This window comes from Erpetoichthys calabaricus, chromosome 1 (assembly GCF_900747795.2).
Source record: "Erpetoichthys calabaricus chromosome 1, fErpCal1.3, whole genome shotgun sequence".
In the NCBI taxonomy this organism is placed as follows: domain Eukaryota; kingdom Metazoa; phylum Chordata; class Cladistia; order Polypteriformes; family Polypteridae; genus Erpetoichthys; species Erpetoichthys calabaricus.
In genome coordinates this window covers 103,648,273-103,673,465 of record NC_041394.2, presented here as the reverse complement: position 1 = coordinate 103,673,465, position 25,193 = coordinate 103,648,273, and the positions used below count along the sequence as shown (strand labels likewise).

General features: G+C 38.1%; 1 protein-coding gene across 2 annotated transcripts in view; it reads right to left on the bottom strand.

Moving 5' to 3' along the window:
- Positions 1-25,193, bottom strand: part of fbln1 (fibulin 1) — a 132,606-nt gene that overhangs the window by 47,340 nt on the left and 60,073 nt on the right. For both annotated transcript variants that reach the window (XM_028804590.2, XM_028804597.2), the window contains exons 6-13: positions 24,270-24,371; positions 23,903-24,040; positions 21,832-21,969; positions 18,025-18,168; positions 13,052-13,180; positions 9,062-9,187; positions 1,380-1,499; positions 538-669 (exon numbers count right to left, since the gene is read on the bottom strand). In XM_028804590.2, the coding sequence (XP_028660423.1) occupies positions 538-669; positions 1,380-1,499; positions 9,062-9,187; positions 13,052-13,180; positions 18,025-18,168; positions 21,832-21,969; positions 23,903-24,040; positions 24,270-24,371 (1,029 nt within the window). The remainder of the gene's footprint in view (positions 1-537; positions 670-1,379; positions 1,500-9,061; positions 9,188-13,051; positions 13,181-18,024; positions 18,169-21,831; positions 21,970-23,902; positions 24,041-24,269; positions 24,372-25,193) is intronic.

The following is a 25,193-nucleotide window of genomic DNA, read 5'->3' as shown; positions in this document are numbered from 1 at the left end:
ACGTATTAGAAATTCTACAGCCAATAATGGACACAAATCCATACGTCCAAAAGTATCGCACATTACACGAAATTTATCTGAAAAACATGGACAAAGAAGTTTTCTTGGATTTCTATATGAATCCAAAAGATCACGCTTGCATATATAATAAACCAACATGTGACGAATTGTCAGCGATAGTAGTTTCGAAAGACGGAGATATCAAAGATAGAGTTGATATTTGTGTTTATCCAAAAGCACAGCACAATTCGTCGCAAGCAGCAGATTCGGGAAATGACTAGCGCGTAGTGCCAGCACAGGGGTTGGCCAGTGAAGCGAGCAGGGGGCAGAGCCCCCTAGTACATAATGAAAGAAATGATATCTGTTATCCTACTATAACCTGCAATATTTCCTGATGGAGTATGGTTTTCTTACAAACTTGGTCATATAGACCTTTAACCCAATATTTATTCTCTCAGAGTACTGTCGTATCTAGAAATCCTTTCGCTTAGCCACAAATTTTTTCAAAGCCAGCAGACAACCTTCCAGATTCTTTACCTTGACAGCTACGTCCACCTGAAGCAAGAGTATATCCTGTTGGTGGGCATGTGCACTGGAAACTGCCAGGAACATTGATGCAGCGATAAGTACAGATATGACCACCATTTGGAAGAGCACATTCATCAATGTCTAGTTCAAAAGGAAGACAAAATATTTTAAGCATTTCATGTGTATTTATTGTTATAAAGAAGTGACTCAAAATACATTTCAGTAAACAATCAAAATATCAAAATGATCCAATTCATTTAAATTCTTAAACAAGTTTCTTTGTCAAAAGAGAATAAAAAACAAGTTTCTTCACCAAAACTTTGTGCCTATTTTTTCAAAGCAAAAATAAACCTAAGGACTGAAACTTCAATAAACTGAGTAATTTGGAGCTACACACTTTTGACTTTTTGTTGTTTAACTAAATGGAAGGGTGGGGGCAGATGCACAAGTAAAACTTAAACCATTAAGTGATTTAAAAATAAATTTAGATTTTTGTAGTTTAAGAAATGTAACTATATTTAAAAACATTAAAGCATGTTAAATAAGTATTATTTGCAACATCAGTTGTAAAATACAAAAGAAAGCAGCAATGTGTGCAAATCTAAACATTACACTTGACTGGAGCCAATTAATCACAGCATGCAAAAAAACTCACATAAAAAGGAAATCAAGTACATTTTCTCAAATTATTCTGCTATATCTTTAGTCTTTAGAAAGACATTAGAAATTCAGCTGAAAGCAAAAGAACTCCAGCATTGGTTTGAACCTAATGGTGGAATACTGTGAGACACCAAAATTTTAATATTATTTCCATTTTTTTTATTTAAAATAAAAAAAGACTTTTCTTTTACCTTCACAAGTAATTCCATCCACATCACTCAACTGGTATCCACGGCGACAGTAACACTGGTATGAGCCATAAACATTAGCACATTCCTGGCTACAGGGATTGGTATCACATTCATTCACATCTAAGAAAAGTAAAATACAATTAAAAATGGGTGAATATGAGGACAGACAGCTTTTAATACCTCTAGAAAAATAAAACATATACTATGTATCTTATTGACCAAAGTCAGATGAGATGACAGGTAAAAATGTGATACTATTGGTTACGCAGACAACAGATCCAAACATTTACACTAACTATGCACTAAATTATTTGAAAATGTTCAGGTGATGCCTTATTTTGGGTGTTTTTTAATGTGATTGCTATTTTCAAATACATTGATATACTGAGATTAAGAAATAAAAAGAAATAACACCATATTGGAGCTTGAGATACCTGTTTATCCACCACTAACGCTCTAAGGTGACTTTATTTATAGCACCATGTACCATAAAAACATGGTCTCTTTCCTGCAACTCAAAGAGTACTCACAGAGTAACAAATATTTAGAAATGATAGAAAATTTCTAAAACACATTTTTCTGATATCAAACAATGCATGTTTTTTTCATATTAATAAGATAAAAATATGTTTTAATAAGCCTGTACAGCATAACCTCAATGTACAGGTAGGGTATGACATACATGTTAGGTAAACAAGTAAGCCGCTCCATCAATAGACAACAATACTTTATATTGAGTATAAATTTCCCCTGTTGTATAGTTCATATTGATGTGGAATTTTCTTTTCTAAATTTAAACAAATACTGCAATTTAAAAGTGAAATGACAGAGGCTGCTACTTTAAGCCACATCATGATTTATACAAATGGTGTAAAACAGAAAACATTCATATTGGATTAGATTAGATTAGATAATCTCTCTGTCATAAAAGAAAAAATCCTGGGTCGAGACGTGATTTTCTCGGAGACACTTTAACGTCCCGTGAGACAAGGCAGTGAGACAAAAGGACAGCTGCTGTAGAGGCTTTTAAATGTTCAAAGGGAGCTGTGCAGCATGCTGATCACAGAGCATGGCACATGCAGCAGCAGCAAGCCATCTGATCGAGCATAGAGGAGGTAAAAAAAATGTATTTGTTTCCCATTGTATCACCATTTAAGAGGGGGTTTCGGAGGAGCGACCACATCTCCTTTTGTGCGTTCAGACCCCCTCTTCACAACGCGAGAGGCAGAAATGTGAAGTGGCTGGTGTATAGCGCCCCCATGTTGGGGAAAGGGGGTGGGCGAACGAAGCGAGCAGGGGGCTTTCCTAGTCTTTAGAATAATAAGAGGAAATGTAAATGCATACAGCAGCAGAAATATAAAAAACAAAAATAAAGAATAGGAGGATAAATAATACAATCAATCAATCAATTAATCAATAAATAAATGTATATTGTGCAGAAATTGCAAAGTGAACTTAAATAGTAAAAGCATTTAGTTTGGGACATCAAGAAGAATCAATGAATTGCCTTATAGCAGTGGGCAGAAAAGACCCCCGGAAGTGGAATGAGCCTGTGGCTAAAAGTGCTGTAAGAGAGGGGATTTTTCATGATGGCATCCAGTTTTATCACCATCCTCTTTTCCGTAACAGATGATTTTTAAATATGTTGCTAATCCACTTAGCCGTTTATGCCTGGACCATGGAAAAAACAGAGCAACAAAAGGAAATGCATAAAAGCATAAACAGAACATGAAAACCTTACACAGAAGTCACCCCAACCAGAAATAGCAACAGGATACAAATATTGTTAGTCTACAAAAACAAACAATTAGGAGGAACCTCTGAATTAAGAGGATCTAATTGAGGTGGCTCAGGCCTCTGATATGGATGCCTCCCAGATGTGTCTTTGAGGTTTTACAGACATGACTAGCTGGAAGGAGACTCCAGGGAAGACACAGGGCACTCTGGAAGGATTCTATATCCCACATGGCCTTGTAACACCTTGGGAACTCACAGCATGAGTTGGTAAGTGAGATGACAAGTGTGGATGCAGAAAGGGACATATGGTTCTCACTGAAATGACTGTTGCCCCTGCGATCCAGTTCTGGATAAGCGGTAAAAATATATCTGAATGAATGAATGAATGACTTGAGGTACTAACATCTATATATATATACACTACCGGTCAGAAGTTTTAGAATTCTTCAGATTTAATTTGTTGAAATCCAATGAATGCCCTAAAATGGTGAAAACGTAAGTTGTAAACTTCCAGAGATGTAAATTTAAAGTTTAGGTTAGCAAAACCTAGAAAAAGGAAATATCAGAATATTACAAATTGGCCTTCTTCAGGGAAAAACCTACAAATGTTCTGCAGCAATTAAAGTAGATTAAGCCAAGTTGAAGCAAATAATTTGCACAGGTGTCCTTCTGTTATGTACTTAAAACATACTGGCTGTGGACTGCTGCAGACTGGAAGAAAGTCTTATGGACCAATGAATCGAAATTTGAAATCTTTCGTTCATTATGCTGGATGTTTGTATGCTGTTGATTTTGTGAAAGGATGGTTCCTCAGTGTGTGACACCAACTGCCAAACATGAAGTAGGAAGCATGATCGTCCAGGGTTCTTTTGCTGGAGGCAAAGTTGGTGACTTAAGCAGAGTGGCTGGCATTCTGAAACTAAAGGGTTATCACAGCTTTGGCTGTTATAACAGAAAAAGGTGAACACTTTGATGAATAAAAAATGTGAATAAAATTTTGTACACATAATGATTCCTTGACTTATTTTTTTCATTTGCCATTGTTTATTTGTTCTATGCCTTGATTTCATGAAACACTAAGACAGGGGTGGGCAAAGTCATTCCTAGAGGGCCGCAGTGGCCGCGGGTTTTTGTTCCAACCCAGTTGCTTAATTAGAAAACTATCCTTGCCAATAATTACATTTCATGGCTTGTTAGTGCTTTAACTCTGCTATGTCAAGTCATTCTCATATCCTAGATTTTTTTTTTTCCATTCTAAGGATATCATCCAAATACTTTGAAGTGTAAAATGGATGGGTAATTCTCAATCCTTCACTTTTTTCTCTTCTCTTTCCTTCCAAGTATTTAATTAAACCAAATAATGCACAATAAATACACACAGGTGTAAAGGGTAACAAGCAAAATGGATAACTGCTGGTTTCTTTTGTCATTTGCATCTTATTGCTAATAAGGAGCAATTAAAAACCGAGAATGCAGCTGTTTAAGACTTAAATAAGCAATAAGGGTTCAAAATCTTAATGAGGGAGATAACTAAAATGAAGCAGAAGTGATTCTAGAACAATAAGTGCTTCTTATTAAGCAACTGGGTTGGAACAAAAACCTGCAGCCACTGAGGCCCTCCAGGAATGACTTTGCCCACCCCTGCACTAAGACATTAGATACAGTATTTCCATAAAAATACAATACCCCAAAATCTTAAAAACACTTTGACTGATTTGATTGAAATTCGGCAATGTTATAGAAAAAAGAAAATTATCCAAAATTTGTTTTTATATTTGTCAATAATAATGCTGCAGCAAGTGGGCTATTTTAAGGCACACCATCTTTCTTTCTGCCTAGTTCAGACAAGTGTGGCTGCCAGTTGAACACTGTCAACACAGCAGCACCACTAATCAATAGCTTGAATGTATAAGTGAACAAGTGGAAGCGTTGAGACAAAGGAAAAAAGACAGGATGATATGTGGCATCACAACTGAAGCAGAAGGAAGGAAGGTTCATTGAAGCTAAAGAAAAATGTGGTTACACACTCAAAGTGCACTATACACCCAGAGTCCAGTTTCTAGGGAGAAAGAAATACAGAAAGAGTTGGATTCCTTGCAGCCAATACAATAAGCTATTACCAATGCCTGAGTTCAGCTAAAAGAAAGAGAAGTGATGGACAATCTACACAGCGTTGGTCAACCCATTAGGCAACATAGGCAAGTTCTAGCATTTGTGTGTTACACCCAGCCCTCCACCTTCAATTTAGTTTACCCTAATCTGTATGCATGGAACCCAACCCTTCCAGGTTCTGCAGCCACGGAACATTGCCATCAAAACTCCCATGTAAGGGCGAAATATTTACACATTTACCTAAGGTACAGAAAATGCTACTGCCTACACTGATTGCACATAAAGTTAACAATATTATTTATTTTCTATAAGGTGCTGTATGTGACTAAATTCATTCTTCTCAGTACCTACACAAAATTCTGAAACGCGTACACTGTGTACTGAAATGAATACACTATATAGCAAAACTAGGGTGACCATATTTTGATTTCCAAAAAAGAGGACGATCGGCACGGCCTCCAGACGAATTCAGACAAGCTTCTTGGTGGTTGATGAACATTATTTATTATACTTCAATGGTGCAGAATTAACCTCTGTAATAAAATGAAATCTGTAAAAACTTATAACAAAATAATAGCTCTCTTAGACTCTTCAAATAAATAATTAAATATTGTTCTAAATATGAACTATTCTGTTCCAGCTTCAACAATATATCTCTTAAATGTAATAAAATAAATAACAGAATAGTCTCACAAAGACAAAAAAACTTAAACAAAAAGAATCTAGACTTTTCATCTTTAGTTTTCTTCTTCATCCTCCTTGTCAAGTCCATCTTTGCGCTTCTGTGCTAGTAGTCCCTTAACTTTAAGGGACATGAAGTTGTTGCTCTTGCGTTGAAGAAGAATGGTATGTATATTGTTTAATATCTTCTTCACTTCCATAATGGACATGTTCTCCTGTTCCATTTCTTGAATGTGGGTGTGGAACACAGACACGAGTGTGTGCATGTGCCAAAGATAGATTTCAGCAAAATCATTTTCAAAAAAACTCTTGAGTGCTATGGGTGGCTTTTGCTGAGACAGAAAATATGCCTTTAAAGCTGGAAACATCTGTAACATCCTCTCAATGCTTGGGAACAATGACAGCCACCTTGTCTTGCTGTGAGAGAGCATCCTTCTGTAATCAATCTCAACAAAATCACAATACTCCTTCAGGCTCTCAGTGCGCACAGTGTAAATGTGAAAGTCCTGGTAGATTTTGAATATGATATTCTCAATGTCAATTTCTATTGTGCCTGCCCCATGGTGTGCACAATTATTCAATATGTGTGCTGGGCAACCCACACTGATCAGAGTCTTGTTTTGCAGCAAACTCTTCAAATTTGCAAACACATTCTTTCCAGCTTCATCACGTCGGATTCCTCCAAAATTTGTGTTGCAATTGTCTCCAGTAAATACAATGCATTTTTCCGACAAATTGTTTTTTGCCAGGGTTTCTGTGAGATATTTTGCAATGGTTTCTGCTGTCTCATTGGGTGTGTCTTTAACTTCAATCAATTTTGTTTGCACGCCACCCTTCTTCCAGTCAAAATATTGGATTATGACTGGGAATATTTTCACTGCTCCGTGGTTACTCCCGTCTGTGGAAACACCACAGTACTGGATTTCTTTGAGTGCTTCATGAGTGATTTCAACAGAGTGGGGGGCTATACCACCATTGACGATGGCTTCGGTCTTGATGCGAGCACTACTAAACTTTTTTGCAATGTCAGAGTCAGGAAATGCCTTTTTAAGCAAAGTACTGGTGCAATCCATGGACCTGTAACTGTTGTGATGTTTCACTGTATGAAAAGCCATTGCACCTTCTGCTGCATTTACATCATCCTCTGTTTTTCCTGGTCTGACAAAAAACTCTGTCAACTTTAAAGATGAACTAGTCTCACCTCGCACAGCTTTTTTATGTTTCTCGGTGTCCATGTGGGCTTTCAGATCCCCAGCACCTTTATTGGATTCCGAGACATATGTACCGGCTTTGCACACGGTGCACTCCGCTTCCCACTTGTCCCGACTGGGACGGTATGTGGGAAATTTTCTTTGCAGTTCATCGGTGAAGCTGCACTTACGCTTCGGCATTTTCCCTGCTATACTGCTCCGCTCTCTGCTCTGATCCCTGTCTGTGTCTGTGTGTTTGCGCGCGCGGCGCAGACCTGCCCACAAGGCAGCCTCCCGGTAATTACGTCGCGCAAAAAAGTAGTACCCTAGTATTGTGTGCAAAACGCCAGTCAATTTACGTACACGCGTAATGGTCCTATGAAAAACCGGACATTTTCGTGAATTTATAAAACCCGCCAGGACGCCCCGGACAGGACGTAAAAAGTGGACATGTCCGGGCAAAAGAGGACGCTTGGTCACCCTAGACAAACACTGTATACTGAAACACATACATTACATGGTGAGGTTTTATCAAATACACATTATACAATGTACATTAATATTTTGCCTCATACACTCATAAGGACCTGTAACAGCTAAAAAAATCGAGAAGACTGAATTTGCATGTTTTATACTGGAAACTTCCTGCCAAGCACCAGCTACACGTGAGCATTACTCTGACTCATACTGTGGTATGATATGGTAGTGTCAATCTCATGACACATGTTATTTTCCTTATAACACAGAAAAATCTGTTTCTTGGTATTTTACAGATAGGTTCCATTAAACATGGATTTTTATTCCATTGCTTTTTTAACATGTAATTCCATTCTCAAAAGCACTTAATCTAATTCCTGTCCTCCTGGCTCAAGAGGTGTGGGGGTGCATTTAAGTATGCCATTTTAGTGTACAAGTATTTCAAACATTTCATTCATTGCACGGACCGCCTAAATGTGCAGTATGTAAATATCACTGCTTTTTGTAATAAGTTAAAGTAAAACACAAATTCAGTGTTACAACTTTGTTGTTCGGCTATGGGAAAAAAAATGAAGCTTGATTACACAACTGCCAAAAAACAAAAAAAGCAATGCTTGAATGAATGAAGTAAACAAAAGACAATCATTAACATATAATAATTATCATCATCATCATCATAACTGTAATCCATCCACCCATCCATTTTCTAAACCTGCTTTATCCTGAGCAGAGTTGAAGGGGAGGCAGGTTGACAACAATAAAAAAAATCCCATTATTACTAGTAATAACCCATTTCAATTAAAAAAAATACAGTTTCCTTTAAAATTGTGTTTCACATTGACTATCAACCAAAGCCAAAATCTGGAACTGATCTACAGCAGGAATCTTTAACTCAAGGAAATTTTACGTAACATGTTCAAGATTAAGCAGCTTCAGTAAACTACAGGAACAATATTAGTCATTGATATAAAAAAATACACATATCCTATACAAAAAGGTACTTAGCTACATAGTATATTCTAATACATCTGACTAACCAACAGCACTATAACTGAGGCCTATTGTCTTAGAAAATGTCCTGGGCAAATCTGAGTAACACAGTCAGTTAAACATTAAAGAGGAAACATGAGTAAAATGTTTAATCAATATGTAATGGAAGAATAAGTCAAATAAAAAATGCAAACACACAGAAACAATAAGACAATGAAATGTACTGAAACCAAACACGCAAATGATGATTGACCAAAAAACTTAGGAGCCTAAACACACTAAATGGCTTCAGGTTACTGCTACGTAATTGCAGATGCAGGTGGAATATATGGCCATAAGAAAACTGCAAGTGACAACTGTGGACAGATGCAAAAGAAAAGACATTGTAATGGGCATGTAAAAGATGTAGCATTACACTACTAAAACTATACTTTCCCAATATTCAGCCAGCACTGACAGAAAATCTTTTAGCTTTCATGATGCCATGTAAATTACCTTCACAATTTCTTTTATCTGTGCTAAGTTTGAAGCCAATAGTACAACTACAATAGTAAGATCCTGGTAAGTTTTCACATTTATGAGCACAGAGTCGTCCAGGGTAGCGTCTGCATTCATTTATATCTAAAAGAAAAAAAAATTAACTTATGAATAACATTTGCTGAGGATTTATTATTTTTATTTGACTTTTGCCTCCCATTTAAAATTGCAAAATAAATTAATGTTGTGGACAATACAGGGTGCTCCAGCTCCCCAAACCCAACACAACAGACACAGAGCACAAGTTAAAAGCACAAAGAGCTTATTTATTTTGGAAAACTCTTCCCCTGAGTGTTTCCCACCTCCACAGCCACAGGTATATAATTGGCACAGCACACAGTTATTATTCTCTCTTTGTCTCTTGGTTTCTTTCTCCTCCGCTCCTTCCAGGAAGCTTTGTCCATCTTCCACCTAACTCTGGTTCTTCCTTGTGAGGCTGGCAAGTCCTTTTATATTGGGCCAACCTGGAAGTGCTTCTGCTTTTCTGTGCAAGTAGTGTGCAAGCACTTCTGGGGTAGGCAGAAACCCCATGCCATATGGCGCCTACATTTTCACAGCACCCCCTGGTGGTACCCATGGCAACCAACAGGGCTGAGATAAAGAACTCCAAGTCCCATGGTGCCCTGTGGGAATCTGGGACACCGCTGCAATCCAGGGGAGCTGCCATCTAGTGTTCTGGGGAAGGCAGGGCCCTAAAGAAGCTGTATTATTTTTATTCAACTTTTGCCACCTATTTAAAATTGCAAAATAAACAAATGCATTACTTTTATTTGACTTTTAAAAAGCAATTACTCTTTTAGAATTGTATTCTAAATAACAAACATTCATGTAAATATAATGATATTATTGATTCCTTCACTTTTAAATGTCTTATAGGGTAAATACAGTATATTGTTATTTGGAATACATGCATTTCATGTGTGTTCCGTGTCTACAAAGATCTAGGTAAGTGTAGGATGAAAGGAAATGTGAGAAATGCAAGAAATGCTGAACACATACCTAAAGCAGAAACTTATTCCATGTTATACTAATAATGACGTGAAATATATAATATATGAAGACTTTAGTCTACATATCAAATAAACACATGAGCTTTTATTCAAGAATATAACCAAAGAAAAAAAAAGCATTTGATTTACATGTGGCTGTCAATGAGTTAAAAACTCAAGCTCAAATGTCAATCAACAGGAAACTTATACGGATTCTTGAATGGTGCAGAGGTAAGAGCTGTTGCCTTATAACCCAAAGGTCCCGAGTTCGAGACTGGGTGCTCTGCATTTTGAGTAGTGAGCTGCTATTATTATTATTATTATTTCTACACCATCAGCACGGCGCTGCCAGATCTAAACACTAGCGTGGCGAATTGATCGCGTACTAAAGTAACTATAGTTGCAGGTGGAAGTCCCATTTTACTTATGGTGCCAATCAGAGTTACGTTGCAGTGCAGCAGTCTATCAGCCAGCGAAAGCGCTGTAAAGAAGCTGTCCGTTGTTACAGTCCTGTCTTTGTCCGGTCTGATAGTGGTCACGGGACATTGTATCTTTGAATGATGGTACAACTATTAGTTCTGAGCAGGTATCAGCTACAGCACCCACTGTGGTCATCACTGCTCTTGTGAAAAGAATGGAGATAAATGCCATCAACTTAGAGAGGAATAGGCAAGTTCGTTGTACCACATGAACATCACTGAGAGAATAAAACTGAATAATAAAAAAACAAGTGCTAACTTTTACAAGTAGCCAAAATTTACACCGGGTGCTACAGACTCAAATCAAATGTATGTTTTTATTATATTAAAGTAATAATAATAATAGCAGCTCACTACTGAAAATGCAGAGTGCCCGGTCTTGAACCTGGGACTTTTGGGTTATAAGGCAGCGGTTTTTACCTCTACACCATTAAAGAACTCGTATAAAGTCCCAATCGATTAACATTTGAGCTTGAGTTTTTAACTCATTGACAGCCACATGTAAATCAAATGCTTTTTTTTTTGTTCTGTTATATTCTTGAATAAAAGCGCACATGTTTATTTTATATTTGGACTTCAGGAAGAGCAAGGTTTCAGTGATTCCAGTCTTCTTTCAGGGAGCATTAGCTAAGGTGGACTAGCTACACAAGCACATGGGAATATACCAGGACAGAAATTTAAATTGGTCTGGAAACTCTAAATCTATGTACAAAAGGGCAGTGTTGACTGATTTTCTGAGGTAGCTCAGGTCCTATTAGTGTGGGTGAATACTGCCTATGTTAGGTCAATATATATTTGGAATTATCTGTTTTAAGTATTACAATTTTGGGACAGTAACATGAGTGCAGAAGATGCCAATAGGTTTCACCAGTTGTTCTGGGCACTATCCTAGATTTTGGAAACAGAAACAGAGAGGAGGATGTTGGTAAAAGTGCTGACTATAATGAATAATGTCTCATACGCTGTGCATAACACATTGATCAACCTTTGGAGCATCATTAGCACAAGGCTGATTTTACTATTATTTTCAAGGTTGGGAATTGTTTTAAAAGTTGCTACAATTAAATATTACAATATATTACTTGCAAAAACTATTTTCCTTCTATTCATTCATATTGCATATTGATGTTGGGTGTGGAATGCAAATTGAAACAAAGGCTTGACTGGCCTGGGAGTAGTGCAGCCAATCTTAAAACAAAGCAAATGTAAAACTGGTTTGGGAGAAGAATGGGGGAGCTGGATTATGGCATTAACCTCAGGAGGTGTTCTGATGTCATCACATGTTATTTAATTTTTAAATTGTCTCACCAAGACTTTGTCCTTAAACACTGGCAGTTAGTTAATCCAGCATAGATATATGCTTTATGCTACAGGGCAACCTCTACCCGGTATTTGGAGCTGGGAAAGTAAACCGGGTGGTTTAGAACACAGGAAAATGAATGCCTTCTGTACCTAAACATTTAAATTCATAAATGCTAAAGGATGTATTTCAAATTTGCATTTTTCAGAATTGAATTACTTTAAACCTTGTTTTACTTTTATAGACAAAATATGCCAGCTGCAATTAAAAAGCAAAACATGTACAGTAGTGACACCCTTTCTCCCTAAGGCATGTCTACAGCAATGAATATGCATGAAAATGAAACTATGGTAATTAGGTAAGTCCAATAGGCAAAGCAAAAAATGAAAAATAACTTGAAAAATACTAATACAACCATTAAAGTGATCAGCCTTACTGACATTTTTTAAGCACTGTGGCACGCGGCTGGGGGTGGTGCCCAGCCGGGATGCCCAGGAGGACAGGAGGAGGGCTCATGCCTCCTCCAGACCACGAGAGGGCGACCGCCCTGTTTCCTTTATGGGCTACGGGTGCAGGGCTTGGAAGCCCAACCCTGTAGGGGCCCATGGTCTCCACCAGGGGGCACCCCTATGCCTGAAGGACCCGGAACCCCAACACTTCCGCCACACCAGGAAGTGCTGGGGGGAAGGAGATTGGGAGCACCCGGAGGGCTTCCGGGAATACAGCCGGCACTTCCGCCACACAGGGGAGTGTCTAGGGAGTGTTGGGGATCACCTGGAGCCCATCCGGGCACTTATAAAAGGGGCCGCCTCCCTGCAAAGAAGGACTGGAGTCGGGTGAGGAGAGGACAAGGTTTTGGAGGCAGGAGAGAGGAGGCGGCCTGACGAGCGGGCAGAGAGAGTGAGAGCCTGGACTTTGGGGGAGATTGGTGCTGGAGGCACTGGGGTTGTGCACTTTATTGAACTGTATATACTGTAAATAAACGTGTGGTGGACTGTACAATGGTGTCCGTCTGTCTGTGTCCGGGCAGCTTATCACAGCATAAACTTAAACCTATCCTCATTTTCACCATAGACTTCGTAAAATAATAACTGCAAATTTTAAACTTTTTGCTGTTAAAGTTATTTCTTAGAAAAAGGATAAACCAAAGGTGTGTTTTTGATGTGAAAAAATGACTCACCAAGGCAAGTTCGGCTGATGCTATCAAAATAATAGCCAACACTGCACTCACAGCGATATGTCCCTGGAGAATTAATACAAATGTGGCCTTCCCCACAAGGCTGTGTTAGGTCTGAACACTCATCAATATCTGATATGAAAAGAAAATTGTATGGAGATGAAAAAAGAAATGAGTAATAACCAAGGGATTTATTAATGAAATGTCATATTCAGTTAGCAAATACTGTATGTAGCACATAATGTATGTATATATTCAGTACCTAGACAAAATATTTATTCTTGTCAACTTTTTCACATTATTGTGTTACAGTATTCAATCTTTTCATATCTAATTCAGATTTTTTTTCCCATTTAAATGAAAAAGTTCGAATGTAAAAGTGAAAAGAGAATTACTTGTATGTTTGTCACTATACTTGCAATTTTACAAACAATTTTAATACTTAATTATTTACGAATTAAAATTTTAATAATGTAAAACATCAGTTACATTAAATAAAATGACTTGCACTGGCAGCAATGAACCTCAACAATATCACATTTCTGAATAACATTTACTAATATAAAAGAAGTTACTGCAAGGTTGTGAGATTGGGAAAACATAACATTTATACAGCTATTTTGTTTTTTTTTCATCATTAGCCAACACATTAATGAGATGTAGGATTGAAACATAAAACTTAGCAAGGTGAGAAAAACTGGAAGAATACATTTACACATAGTTAAACTTGTAAAGAAATATTGTAAATTTAATATTGTTTTGTCTTGAATTATACATTTAGAAGCAATATTTTATCTATCTATCTATCTATCTATCTATCTATCTATATATATATATATATATATATATATATATATATATATATATCTGCGGTGGGCTGGTGCCCTGCCCGGGGTTTGTTTCCTGCCTTATGCCCTGTGTTGGCTGGGTTTGGCTCCAGCAGACCCCCGTGACCCTGTAGTTAGGATATAGCGGGTTGGATAATGGATGGATGGATGGATATATATATATATATATATATATATATATATATATATATATATATATATATATATATATATATATATATATATATATATATATATAAAGTCAATGTGTGTATGTATGTAGGTTCCAGAATCACTTTCGAACGGCTGGAGCGATTTTCATGAAACTTGGTACACATGTTTCTCATTGGTCGACTAAAATACTGTAGGGTGAAATCAACCCTAACCCACCCCCTTCTGGGTAGGGTGGGGGGTGATCTTGCGGTCTTGTATGCACGTTATCATCCAGTTGACACTCGGAACAACCACCAACCACTGCACATCTTTTGCTTTTGAAATTAAATAGAGTTGGCCGTGTTGGCATCCCAACTATTTTTGGGACTCATTCTGTCTTTGTGACTCGAGCCGTCATATATATCTTATACAGTAATCCCTCCTCGATCGCGGGGGTTGCGTTCCAGAACCCCCTGCGAAAGGTGAAAATCCGCAAAGTAAAAACTATATGTTCATATGGCTATTTTTATATATTTTAAGCCCTTATAAACTATCCCACACTATTATAAACATTTCCTGCACAATTATACAGCATAAACCCTTTGTATTCTCTTAGATATTAGGTAAGATTCGTTGAAATTATGTATGTAAACACAGTTTATATACAATAAAACCTAAATATTATTTTAAAGATATCGAGCGTCTCCGATATCACATATGTTACAGTTCTTACGACAGACAGGCCACCAGCAATAAATACGTTCAATGCAAGAAAAATTGTATACAGTAAAATGTGTGTACAGTGACACTAAACTATGTACATGTAATAAATACTGTACGTAGAAAATTAATTATGGTTACTCACCAACAATGACACGACGACTTGTTCGATAACGATGAGTTTAATTTTACTGCACAACAAAGGACAGCGTTACAGCTCTTCTAAAGGAGCCTCTTCAGGAGATTGTGTAGCACCGCCATTGTTCTTCTTCCGGCAGTCTTCAATCGAAATTCCTAAAGCAGATTCCATCCGGACTACCACCTTATTACATCCACTTACAACTTATTTTGCATCCTGGTTAAAGGACACCGCAGCCGTAGATCTTATCTTCTTTTCCTCCTTTTTAAATAAAAAGAATTGTGGACTCATTGATGCCGTAATGTCGCCCTGCAGCAGTGTAGCTGTTTCCTTCCTTCAACATATCCAAAACTTTTACCTTTTTGGCAATCGTTAGCATCTTCCGTTGCCGCCTGTACACGGCCCCTGAAGCAGTAGCAGCAGCACGTTGATGCTGAATGAGCGAGACGAGACTTCCTGGTTAGCGCAGCGGAATCAAATTCGGCACTCCGTCGCTGAGCCAATCAGCACGCAGGAACTTAACTGCATGCTCTGATTAGGTAGCTTCTCAGCCATCCACCAATAGTGTCCCTTGTATGAAATCAACTGGGCAAACCAACTGAAGAAGCATGTACCAGAAGTAAAAAGACCCATTGTCCGCAGAAACCCGCGAAGCAGCGAAAAATCCGCGTTATATATTTAGATATGCTTACATATAAAATCCGCGATAGAGTGAAGCCGCGAAAGTCGAAGCGCGATATAGCGAGGGATTACTGTATATAAAGCAGACTGTAACAATCTTGTGGTCTTGTATGTATGTTATCATCCAGTTGATGCTCGAAATGTTTCTGGTGTGCTCCGTAAAAGCAACCGACAGTTTTATCATGAAAAATATGTAGTATTATTTGTTGGTTGTTTAACGTTTGTTTTTGTTAACTATATTTTCATATTGCATTATTCTTATTGTAACAATGATGTAGTGGTAATGGAATTAAATCAACCTAATAATAATATTAATTTAACTGACTTTTTTTATGTCGTCAAAAATTCTGCATGCAAAAACTTACTACACCACAAAACAAAAATTAATCCGTCAAAAAACATTAAAAAAGGCTTCGCTTTTCCCATTGTTTTTACACTACTTCGAAAGTATTCCGTGATTATATTTTGATTAAAATAGGATATCTATTATATTATATATAAGTAAGCAATTTTATTTTTATCTACCATAAACATCCTATATTTATTTTGTGGATTCAGAGGCTCTCTTTGCAATTTTTGTTTATTCATTACAGTAATCCCTAGCTATATCGCGCTTCGACTTTCGCGGCTTCACTCTATCGCGGATTTTATATGTAAGCATATTTAAATATATATCGCAGATTTTTTGCTGGTTCACGGATTTCTGCGGACAATGGGTCTTTTAATTTCTGGTACATGCTTCCTCAGTTGGTTTGCCCAGTTGATTTCATACAAGGGACGCTATTGGCAGATGGCTGAGAAGCTACCCAACCAGAGCGCGTATTACGTATTAAATAAAACTCCTCAAATATATTGTGAGCACGGGGCTGTTCGCACCCCTAGACGATACGGCTGCTCCTCAAAAAATGCTGAAAGATTACCTTCACATTGCTGCCATCCTTGCTGGGCTTACATGTGGCTGCTTTGTCAAGCGATATGCTTCCTGCACGGTGCTTCGCATACTTAAAAGATCAAACAGCACGTATTGATTTTTGATTGTTTACTTTTCTCTCTCTCTTGCTCTGACATTCTCTGCTCCTGACGGAGGGGGTGTGAGCAGGGGGGCTGTTCGCACCCCTAGACGATATGGGCGCTCGTCTAAAAATGCTGAAAGATTATCTTCACATTGCTCCCTTCCGGCTTTATCAAGCGTCATGCTTCCCGCAAGGTGCTTCGCATACTTCAAAGCTTGAACGGCACATATTGATTTTTGATTGTTTGTTTTTCTCTGTCTCTCTCTCTGACATTCTCTGCTCCTGACAGAGGGGGTGTGAGCAGAGGGGCTGTTCGCACATTGGCCTAGAGGATACGGACTCTCCTCTAAAAAATGCTGAAAGACTACCTTCACATTCCTTGCAGCTGCTTTATACGGCGGTGCTTCGCATACTTAAAAGCCAAACAGCCCTATTGATTTTTGATTGTTTGCTTTTTTCTCTCTCTCTCTCTCTCTCTCTGACATTCTCTGCTCCTGACGCGCACTCCTTTGAAGAGGAAGATATGTTTGCATTCTTTTAATTGTGAGACGGAACTGTCATCTCTGTCTTGTCATGGAGCACAGTTTAAACTTTTGAAAAAGAGACAAATGTTTGAATAAAGTTCCTGTCTCTCTACAACCTCCTGTGTTTCTGTGCAAATCTGTGACCCAAGCATGACAATATAAAAATAACCATATAAACATATGGTTTCTACTTCGTGGATTTTCACCTTTCGCGGGGGGTTCTGGAACGCAACCCCCGCGATCGAGGAGGGATTACTGTATTGAACCAATTGTCATTTGTTTCGCAACATTGTAGCTAACGTGTTGGTGTTACAATTTTTTGCAAAAAAGAAATAGGATTTTTTTTCAATACGTTCATAATCAAAAAATTAATTTAATTAACTTATCAAAATCGAAGGTAAAGTATAAACCAAATATAGATATGATATTTAACTTATAATATTTATTTATATAGGTAAAATATTTAACGTTTAATTGATTGTAAAACAATTTAAACTGGAAGAGCCAAATTGGAGATTCGGTCTTGTATGTCTGTTATCATCTACTTGACGCTGGGAATGTTTGGACAATCATTGAAAATTGCTGGAATCAATTTGTACACAGGGAGGTTTCTCACATGGATAACTTTATGTGGCATGTTCAAGGGTAGGAAGTCCTAAGAACCTTTATATATTGGCTAAAGATGGACAAACTAAAAACACAGTATATAACAAGGCACTTCAGTAAACAACATAAGCACATTAGTAAGTCTTCATTGTTTGTTAATTTATTTTTAATTTTAAAGTGTTTTTTTATATTTTTCTCAAACAATTAAAAAAATAAAACACTTTTATTTTCCTCCCAGGCAACGGTGGGTAATTCAGCTAGTAGATTATAAAATCTCTTACACAATTCCAGTTTAAACTGGGAAGCTACATACCCACACAGCGAGTCCCATCCTCTTTGAGATGATAGCCTCTGCCACAGTTGAGTGCATTACGATGGCATGAGAAGGAACCAACTGTGTTAAGGCAACTCTGCCCAGCAGGACAAGGGTTACTGGAGCCAACACACTCATTGATATCTAAAAAGACACATAAAATATAGCTATATTTGTAAATATTAAGTAAGATAAAGTCCCATGTAAAAATACAAAATGTTTCTTCCACCGTATCATTACAATATTACAACTATTATATTATTGATTACGCCACTGTATGTGAAACTGTATTATGTCTTCAATTTCTGCTGTAGTTTCACTCCTGAGAAATGGTCATTTTAGTAATTTGTTTAATCAAACTGAATAACAAAGATATCATAATGTACTCAAATATGAACTGAATATTGCTGTGGATCAAAATAATCAAAGAAATCCCTAGATGTTACATAAACCGCAAAAGCATTAGCCAGCTAAAAAGTCTATTCATGGTATCTTCATACAACAGTGTACTTGGTCATTGAATACTCTGAAACAATAATTTATTTCTTGGCAGAATTTGGTTCTGATAGATTTCAGTATCCACATTACTAACCGAGAATGCTAAACCGGATGGACGCAGGGACATCCGGCCATGGGCCGTAGCCGCAATAAGACGTACTGCGCAGGCGCCCCAAGAAATGAGGCACCGCGAGAGGCGGCCGCGACCACAGAAAAAAGGAGTGAGCACAGAAAAAAGGAGTCAAAGAAATGAGGCGCCGCGACCACAGAAAAAAGGAGTCAGCACAGAAAAAAGGAGTCAAACGCAGGCGACGCACGAAAGCCATTGCACACGAAACTAGCACACAAAAAAAAAGAAGCCGCTCGCGAACCACAAATCCCACACCAACCTTCAAGCAACCCCCCCCCCCCCTACAAGCAGCGGACGGGACACACACAAAGAGGACGATTCAACAAGCCCCTGGCACACAAAAAAAAAGAACCCGCAACCCACCCCCCCCCACAAGCAACGGACGGGATACACACAAAGAGGAGGATTCAACAAGCCCATGGCACACAAAAAGAAAGAAGACCCTCGCGGCCCACCAATCCCACCACCCCCTCCAAGCAACAACCCCCCCAGACGCCGGCAAAGCACACAGCGCCGCACGAATCCCATTGCACACGAAACGGGACACACACAAAGAGGAGGATTCAACAAGCTCCTACCACACCAAAAAAAAGAAGCCGTGACCGCCACACCAAGCCCATTAGAGACGAAACGGGACAGACTACGGACATGGCACACGAAACGTTCACAACAACGACGATTCAGACCCACAAACACACTAACATCAATAAGAAGTGACACCCAAAGCCCCATTTCTAAAGGAACCGTCCGCAGACACCTGATAAACGATTGCGCCACTTAGCTGACAACGCGTTCAATAATGAGTCCACTATTGAGGAAAATTCATTGGGATTAGTGAATGTCATTTGCAATCATTGTCATTCACTTAACTTCCCTGAAGAAACAACCGGCAATACAAGTAATGAATTTACACGTTGTTGTCAAAAGGGTCAGATTAGACTGCCTCCTTTACATTCATATCCTGAATATCTACAGAAGCTTCTAACTAACGATGTACCTGAAAGTAAAAACTTTATGAACTGCATTAGATCCTACAATAGTTCATTTGCTTTTGAATCTACCGCAGTAAATATCAGGCCACCAAAAGGCAATGGCCCATACTGCTTTCGCATATGTGGACAAATATTGCATTGCATTGGAACGGTGCACCCTGAAACAAATCAACAACGCAAATATGCACAAATCTACACACAAAGCCCCATTTCTAAATGAACCGTCCGTATTAAACATACGTCATCTCAACACGTTCACACTATGTAGCATAGGTGGATCTCATTACAATAAGACACTATTAACCGTTCAAACGCAGAAAAGGCTCCATATTAACAGTGAGTGCGATCCTCCTTATTACTTATCCATATTTATCACGCTCAAGAACAAACAACTCATAAATTCACGATCACGGGTACAAAACGATACGGCTCGGATAACGGGACCAAACACAATTCACACTATGCAGCGTAGGTGGATCTCATTACAATGAGGCACTATTAACCGTTCAACCGCAGAAAAGGCTCCATATTAACAGTGAGTGCCCGTCCGTATTAAACATACGTCATCTCAACACCTTCACAGTATGCAGCATAGGTGGATCTCCTTACACTGAAGCACTATTAACCGTCCAACTGCATAAAAGGCTCCATATTAACAGTGAGTGCGATTCTCCTTATTACTTATCCATATTTCTCACGCTGAAGAACAAACAAGTCATAAATACACGATCACAGGTACAAAACGATACGGCTCGGTTAACGGGACCAAACACACGAACCCGCATGAAAAAACAAAATACACGGCGGCGCTTACAACGCGCTTCTGAACCTCCGGAAGAAAAAATGTCTCGGCTCCAAAAACGCAAAGCTCAACTAACACATTATCAGAAACGAGCGCATATGGACAGACACACTGAACGTAGACGCATACAGCGCGCGTCTCAAAGTGCTACACAGGCACGGATTCAAAATGAAACACCTCTCGCCTCAGACATACAGAAACGGCAGCGAAGGGACAAAATAAATAAAGGTGGCTGACAACACGTTCAATAATGAGTCCACTATTCAGGAAAATTCATTGGGATTAATGAATGTCATTTGCAATAATTGTCATTCACTTAACTTCCCTGAAGAAACAACTGGCAATACAAGTAATGAATTTACACGTTGTTATCAAAACGGTCAAATTAGACTGCCTCCTTTACATTCATATCCTGAATATCTACAGAAGCTTCTAACTAACGATGTACCTGAAAGTGAAATCTTTATGAACTGCATTAGATCCTACAAATCGATATCCACTATGAACATTAACAGTGGCATTGCACATGACATCCGTCTTGCAAAACTGTTAATTATTGATGAATGTACAATGGCATCCACTCACTTACTCAACACCATTCATAAACTTCTACAAACGTTTATGAATAATAATCTTCCCTTTGGAGAAAAGGTACTTTTATTACGAGGAGATTTTAGACAGTGCTTAGCTATTGTTCCACATTCCATGCGCTCAGCTATTGTTCAGTGCACCTTAAAATACGCAGACAATTGGCATTGCTTTCAAAAGATACAGTTAGTACAAAACATGCGATGTCCACATCCAGATCATAACAATTGGTTATTACAACTGGGAGATGGTACACTCACCAATACAGATAGACTTCTCCCAGATATTATTACAATTCCTCAAGCCTTTATCTGTGCCGACTTAGTTACAGACAGATTTGGAACAGCAATCTCATTAGACCAAATGCCCCTTTTAACACAACGCACTATATTATGTCCAAAAAATATTAATGTGGAAAACGTAAATACCCAAGTCATTGCATTACTTCCTGGAGACACACAACTCTTTCTAAGCTCTGACAAACTTGACTCTGATCACGACAATAACCATCTTCATTGACCTTACAAGTTCTGACCTGGAATTACCTTTTACACTTAAACGGCGTGTGCAAAGAAATTTTCCAATAAACCTTTACACTGTGCCACACACTTTATTGTTTGCTTTCTATTTGCATCATCTACACCTTCACACTATTCTATATCTCATTCATACATTACGCTCTTTCTCATTCCCAACACCAGGGGTTGGCGAGCGAAGCGAGCAGGGGGCAGAGCCCCCTAGTTATGTATAACCGAAAAAAATCTTTTTAAAGGTGGTTTTATTAATGCATTACTTACCAATGCAGTTTCCTAATGCATCTTGAATGAAACCATTTCCACATTGCGTCTTTGGCCGACAACGAAAAGAACCTTGTGTATTCTGACACACAAAGTCTGGTGCACAGTTGTGAGTTCCTATCTCACATTCATCGATGTCTGATAAAAACATAACATTTTAAAGGTTAATATTGAAGTGGCAGAACCTCAAATGTCTACCATTCTGTATGTGGAGGCTTTTCTTTTAAAATTATGTATATGAAAAATAAATCAAACACCGTAGTCATTGATTAGCCAGAAACAAAATGTATTCTACTGATGTGTAGACCAGTAGCATCCAGGACTGTGTATTCACTAATTCCATCTCTGGCTTACTATGTAATTTACATTTAGTGGCTTTAGTTTGACACCCTTCAGATCTTCCCACATAACTTCAGAACCAGCAAGAGATGTCATATCTGTAGACAATGATACCTAAAGCAGATACGCACCAATGGATAGTGTACACATTTAAGAGAAAGAATAGGCAAGAATAAAGTTCAAGTGGTTTTAAACATTATATTGCATTGTGCACCGAATCAGTTAAGTGTGTCAAATACAACAGCCCTACAGGTCTTTTTACACTCCTTTTTATACTCTAGAGTAAATACAGAATGGGGCAGCACGGTGGCGCAGTGGGTAGCGCTGCTGCCTCGCAGTTGGGAGACCTGGGGACCTGGGTTCGCTTCCCGGGTCCTCCCTGCGTGGAGTTTGCATGTCCTCCCCGTGTCTGCATGGGTTTCCTCCGGGCACTCCGGTTTCCTCCCACAGTCCAAAGACATGCAGGTTAGGTGGATTGGCGATTCTCAATTGGCCCTAGTGTGTGCTTGGTGTGTTGGCACCCTGCCCGGGATTGGTTCCTGCCTTGTGCCCTGTGTTGGCTGGGATTGGCTCCAGCAGACCCCCGTGACCCTGTGTTCGGATTCAGGGGGTTGGAAAATGGATGGATGGAAATACAGAATGGATCACCATCCAAAGTATCTCCTACAAATGAAACGGCTAAAGAGGACTCACACAACTGGTAGAGAATAACACAACGCACACAGTGAGTATATAAACAGCTGTGAACAGCTGAGTAGCAACAGAGATGACAGTATATCAGACAGTAAAATTCATTGTCCTAGGACTTTGGTAGCTGACAATCCAAACAAGTTCCATTCCTGTTATTAAAAACAGTTGCTGGTTGGCTACAGAGGACAAATACTTGCCACTGGAGGACTGGGAATAATATTTGGCTTGATTAATCCAGGTTCTCACTGATTAATGGTGATGAAGGGACCAGGATATAATGAAAATTCTATGTAACAATGTATCCAGCCTGCTAAATATCAGCAATACAGGCTTACAATTGCAGAGTACTAGCGTAAAGTACTATATATTTTACATGTGATATGACTATGCGGTGGGTTGGCGCCCTGCCCAGGATTGGTTCCTGCCTTATGCTCTGTGCTGGCTGGGATTGGCTCCAGCAGATCCCCGTGACCCTGTGTTCGGATTCAGCGGGTTGGGAACTGGATGGATGGATGGAATTAAGCACATCATTAATTTTGTTTTTTGAGTAGTTAGACTTCTCTGGCATTTAAACAAAAAAAACCCACTTATTATTCAATGAATACATTACCTACTCAAAAGACAAAATGCATATTTGGATTTAAATATGTGTTTGCTGTTTAGGAAATATAAATTCTTATCTGACTACATTACAGTGTCTCTTGTCATGTACTGTATGTATATTTATTATACATTTGTGTACATATTGTATATATTTCTTATATACAAAAATTTAATTTACAATTTATATTTTATAGGAAAGTTTTAGAAAGCATGCAAGTCTCAGAGGTACTTTCCTGAAACATATCCTCTCTATGATAAAAAGCATGTCTTGAATTTACATTACTTCCCAATTACTATATTTATCTACACGGCAATCTTAATCACAAGTCAAATATTAACAATTACAGCCACATTTGCTAACCTTTACTGAATAAAAACAACATGCCATAAACTGCCTTATTTAAAGGAAACAACAAAGAAAAGACTTGACAAAACCAACCTTGGCATTTATTGCTGTCAGTTAGTTCATACCCTGTTCCACAGCTAACTACCCGCTGACAGCGATAGGATCCAAGTGTATTGATGCAGCCCTCACCAGGCAGGCAATGATGGGAACCCAATAAGCATTCATTTATGTCTGAATAAAAGATTTAATATAAGTTTATTTGAGTTCAGGAATTTGCATCTCATCTGAAAATACCACTAAACAGTATTGATAAAAGAGGTTACAGTATTTACATTGCCTTAAGCCTTATTAAGTCACCTATATTATGTGCCATATTGCCATATGCTTATGAAAACTAAAAGTACAGTATAGTTAATAATGACTAGAAGGTCCCAGGAAAAAAAAACTAATTCACTCTCACCTTCACAACTGCGCCCATCTGGTTTGAGTTTGTATCCTTCAAAACAAGAGCAGGATGCTCCAGATTCTGTAATCAAGCATCGTTGTGAACATTGTCCCGCTCCTGTAACAAAAAAAAGGTATTAAAGACAAGACAAATGTTCTTGTATATAATGATAAAAAAGAAAATACGACTAAATATTAATACAGTTAAACACGAAATATAAGTAAAAGTGTTGTTAGTGTTGCTAATATTTAAGTGAACTTGACACCAAATGAGCACCTCAAGAGCTCATATATTTCTACATACTATAGCTACATACTATAGCTACATACTATTTCTACATACTATAGATGGCAATGAAAATGACAAAAGTTTGATGTAATGCCGTCCATAAATCATCTGACATAGAAGGAATGGGGCACATACAAGTCACTACTTGTGCCAGCATCCCTAGGCTAGAGGTTCTAAAATTTACCAGTGTTAGAATGTTAATGAATAATTTCTGAGGATGGACACATAATAAAAATAATGAGGAATGCTTATTCTGGTTAATGCTTTTCAGACGCGTGGCTGAATTTAGACAGAATAAATGGAGCAGAGTGTTAGATACTTTGTACAATGACCTGATCTGAAAAAAACAAACCACAACCTAGGATCATATTGTAAATGATAACCATTCAGCTGATGGCCTATTTTGACTTGCTGCATTTCATCCCAATATGGAGTACGTTTTGATTAGAGAATAGTTATTTTTCTGACACTGCTTTTACTCTACCAGTTTTCTTTTGTAACAAGTTTAAAATATATATTAGGGGTTTCAAATACCATAAATTTATATATCATTATTATTTATATTTTTATATTAAAATTGCTTATTATAATAAACATAATAAATATGTATTTATATTTATCCATTTATGATATACTGTATATTGTCATTGG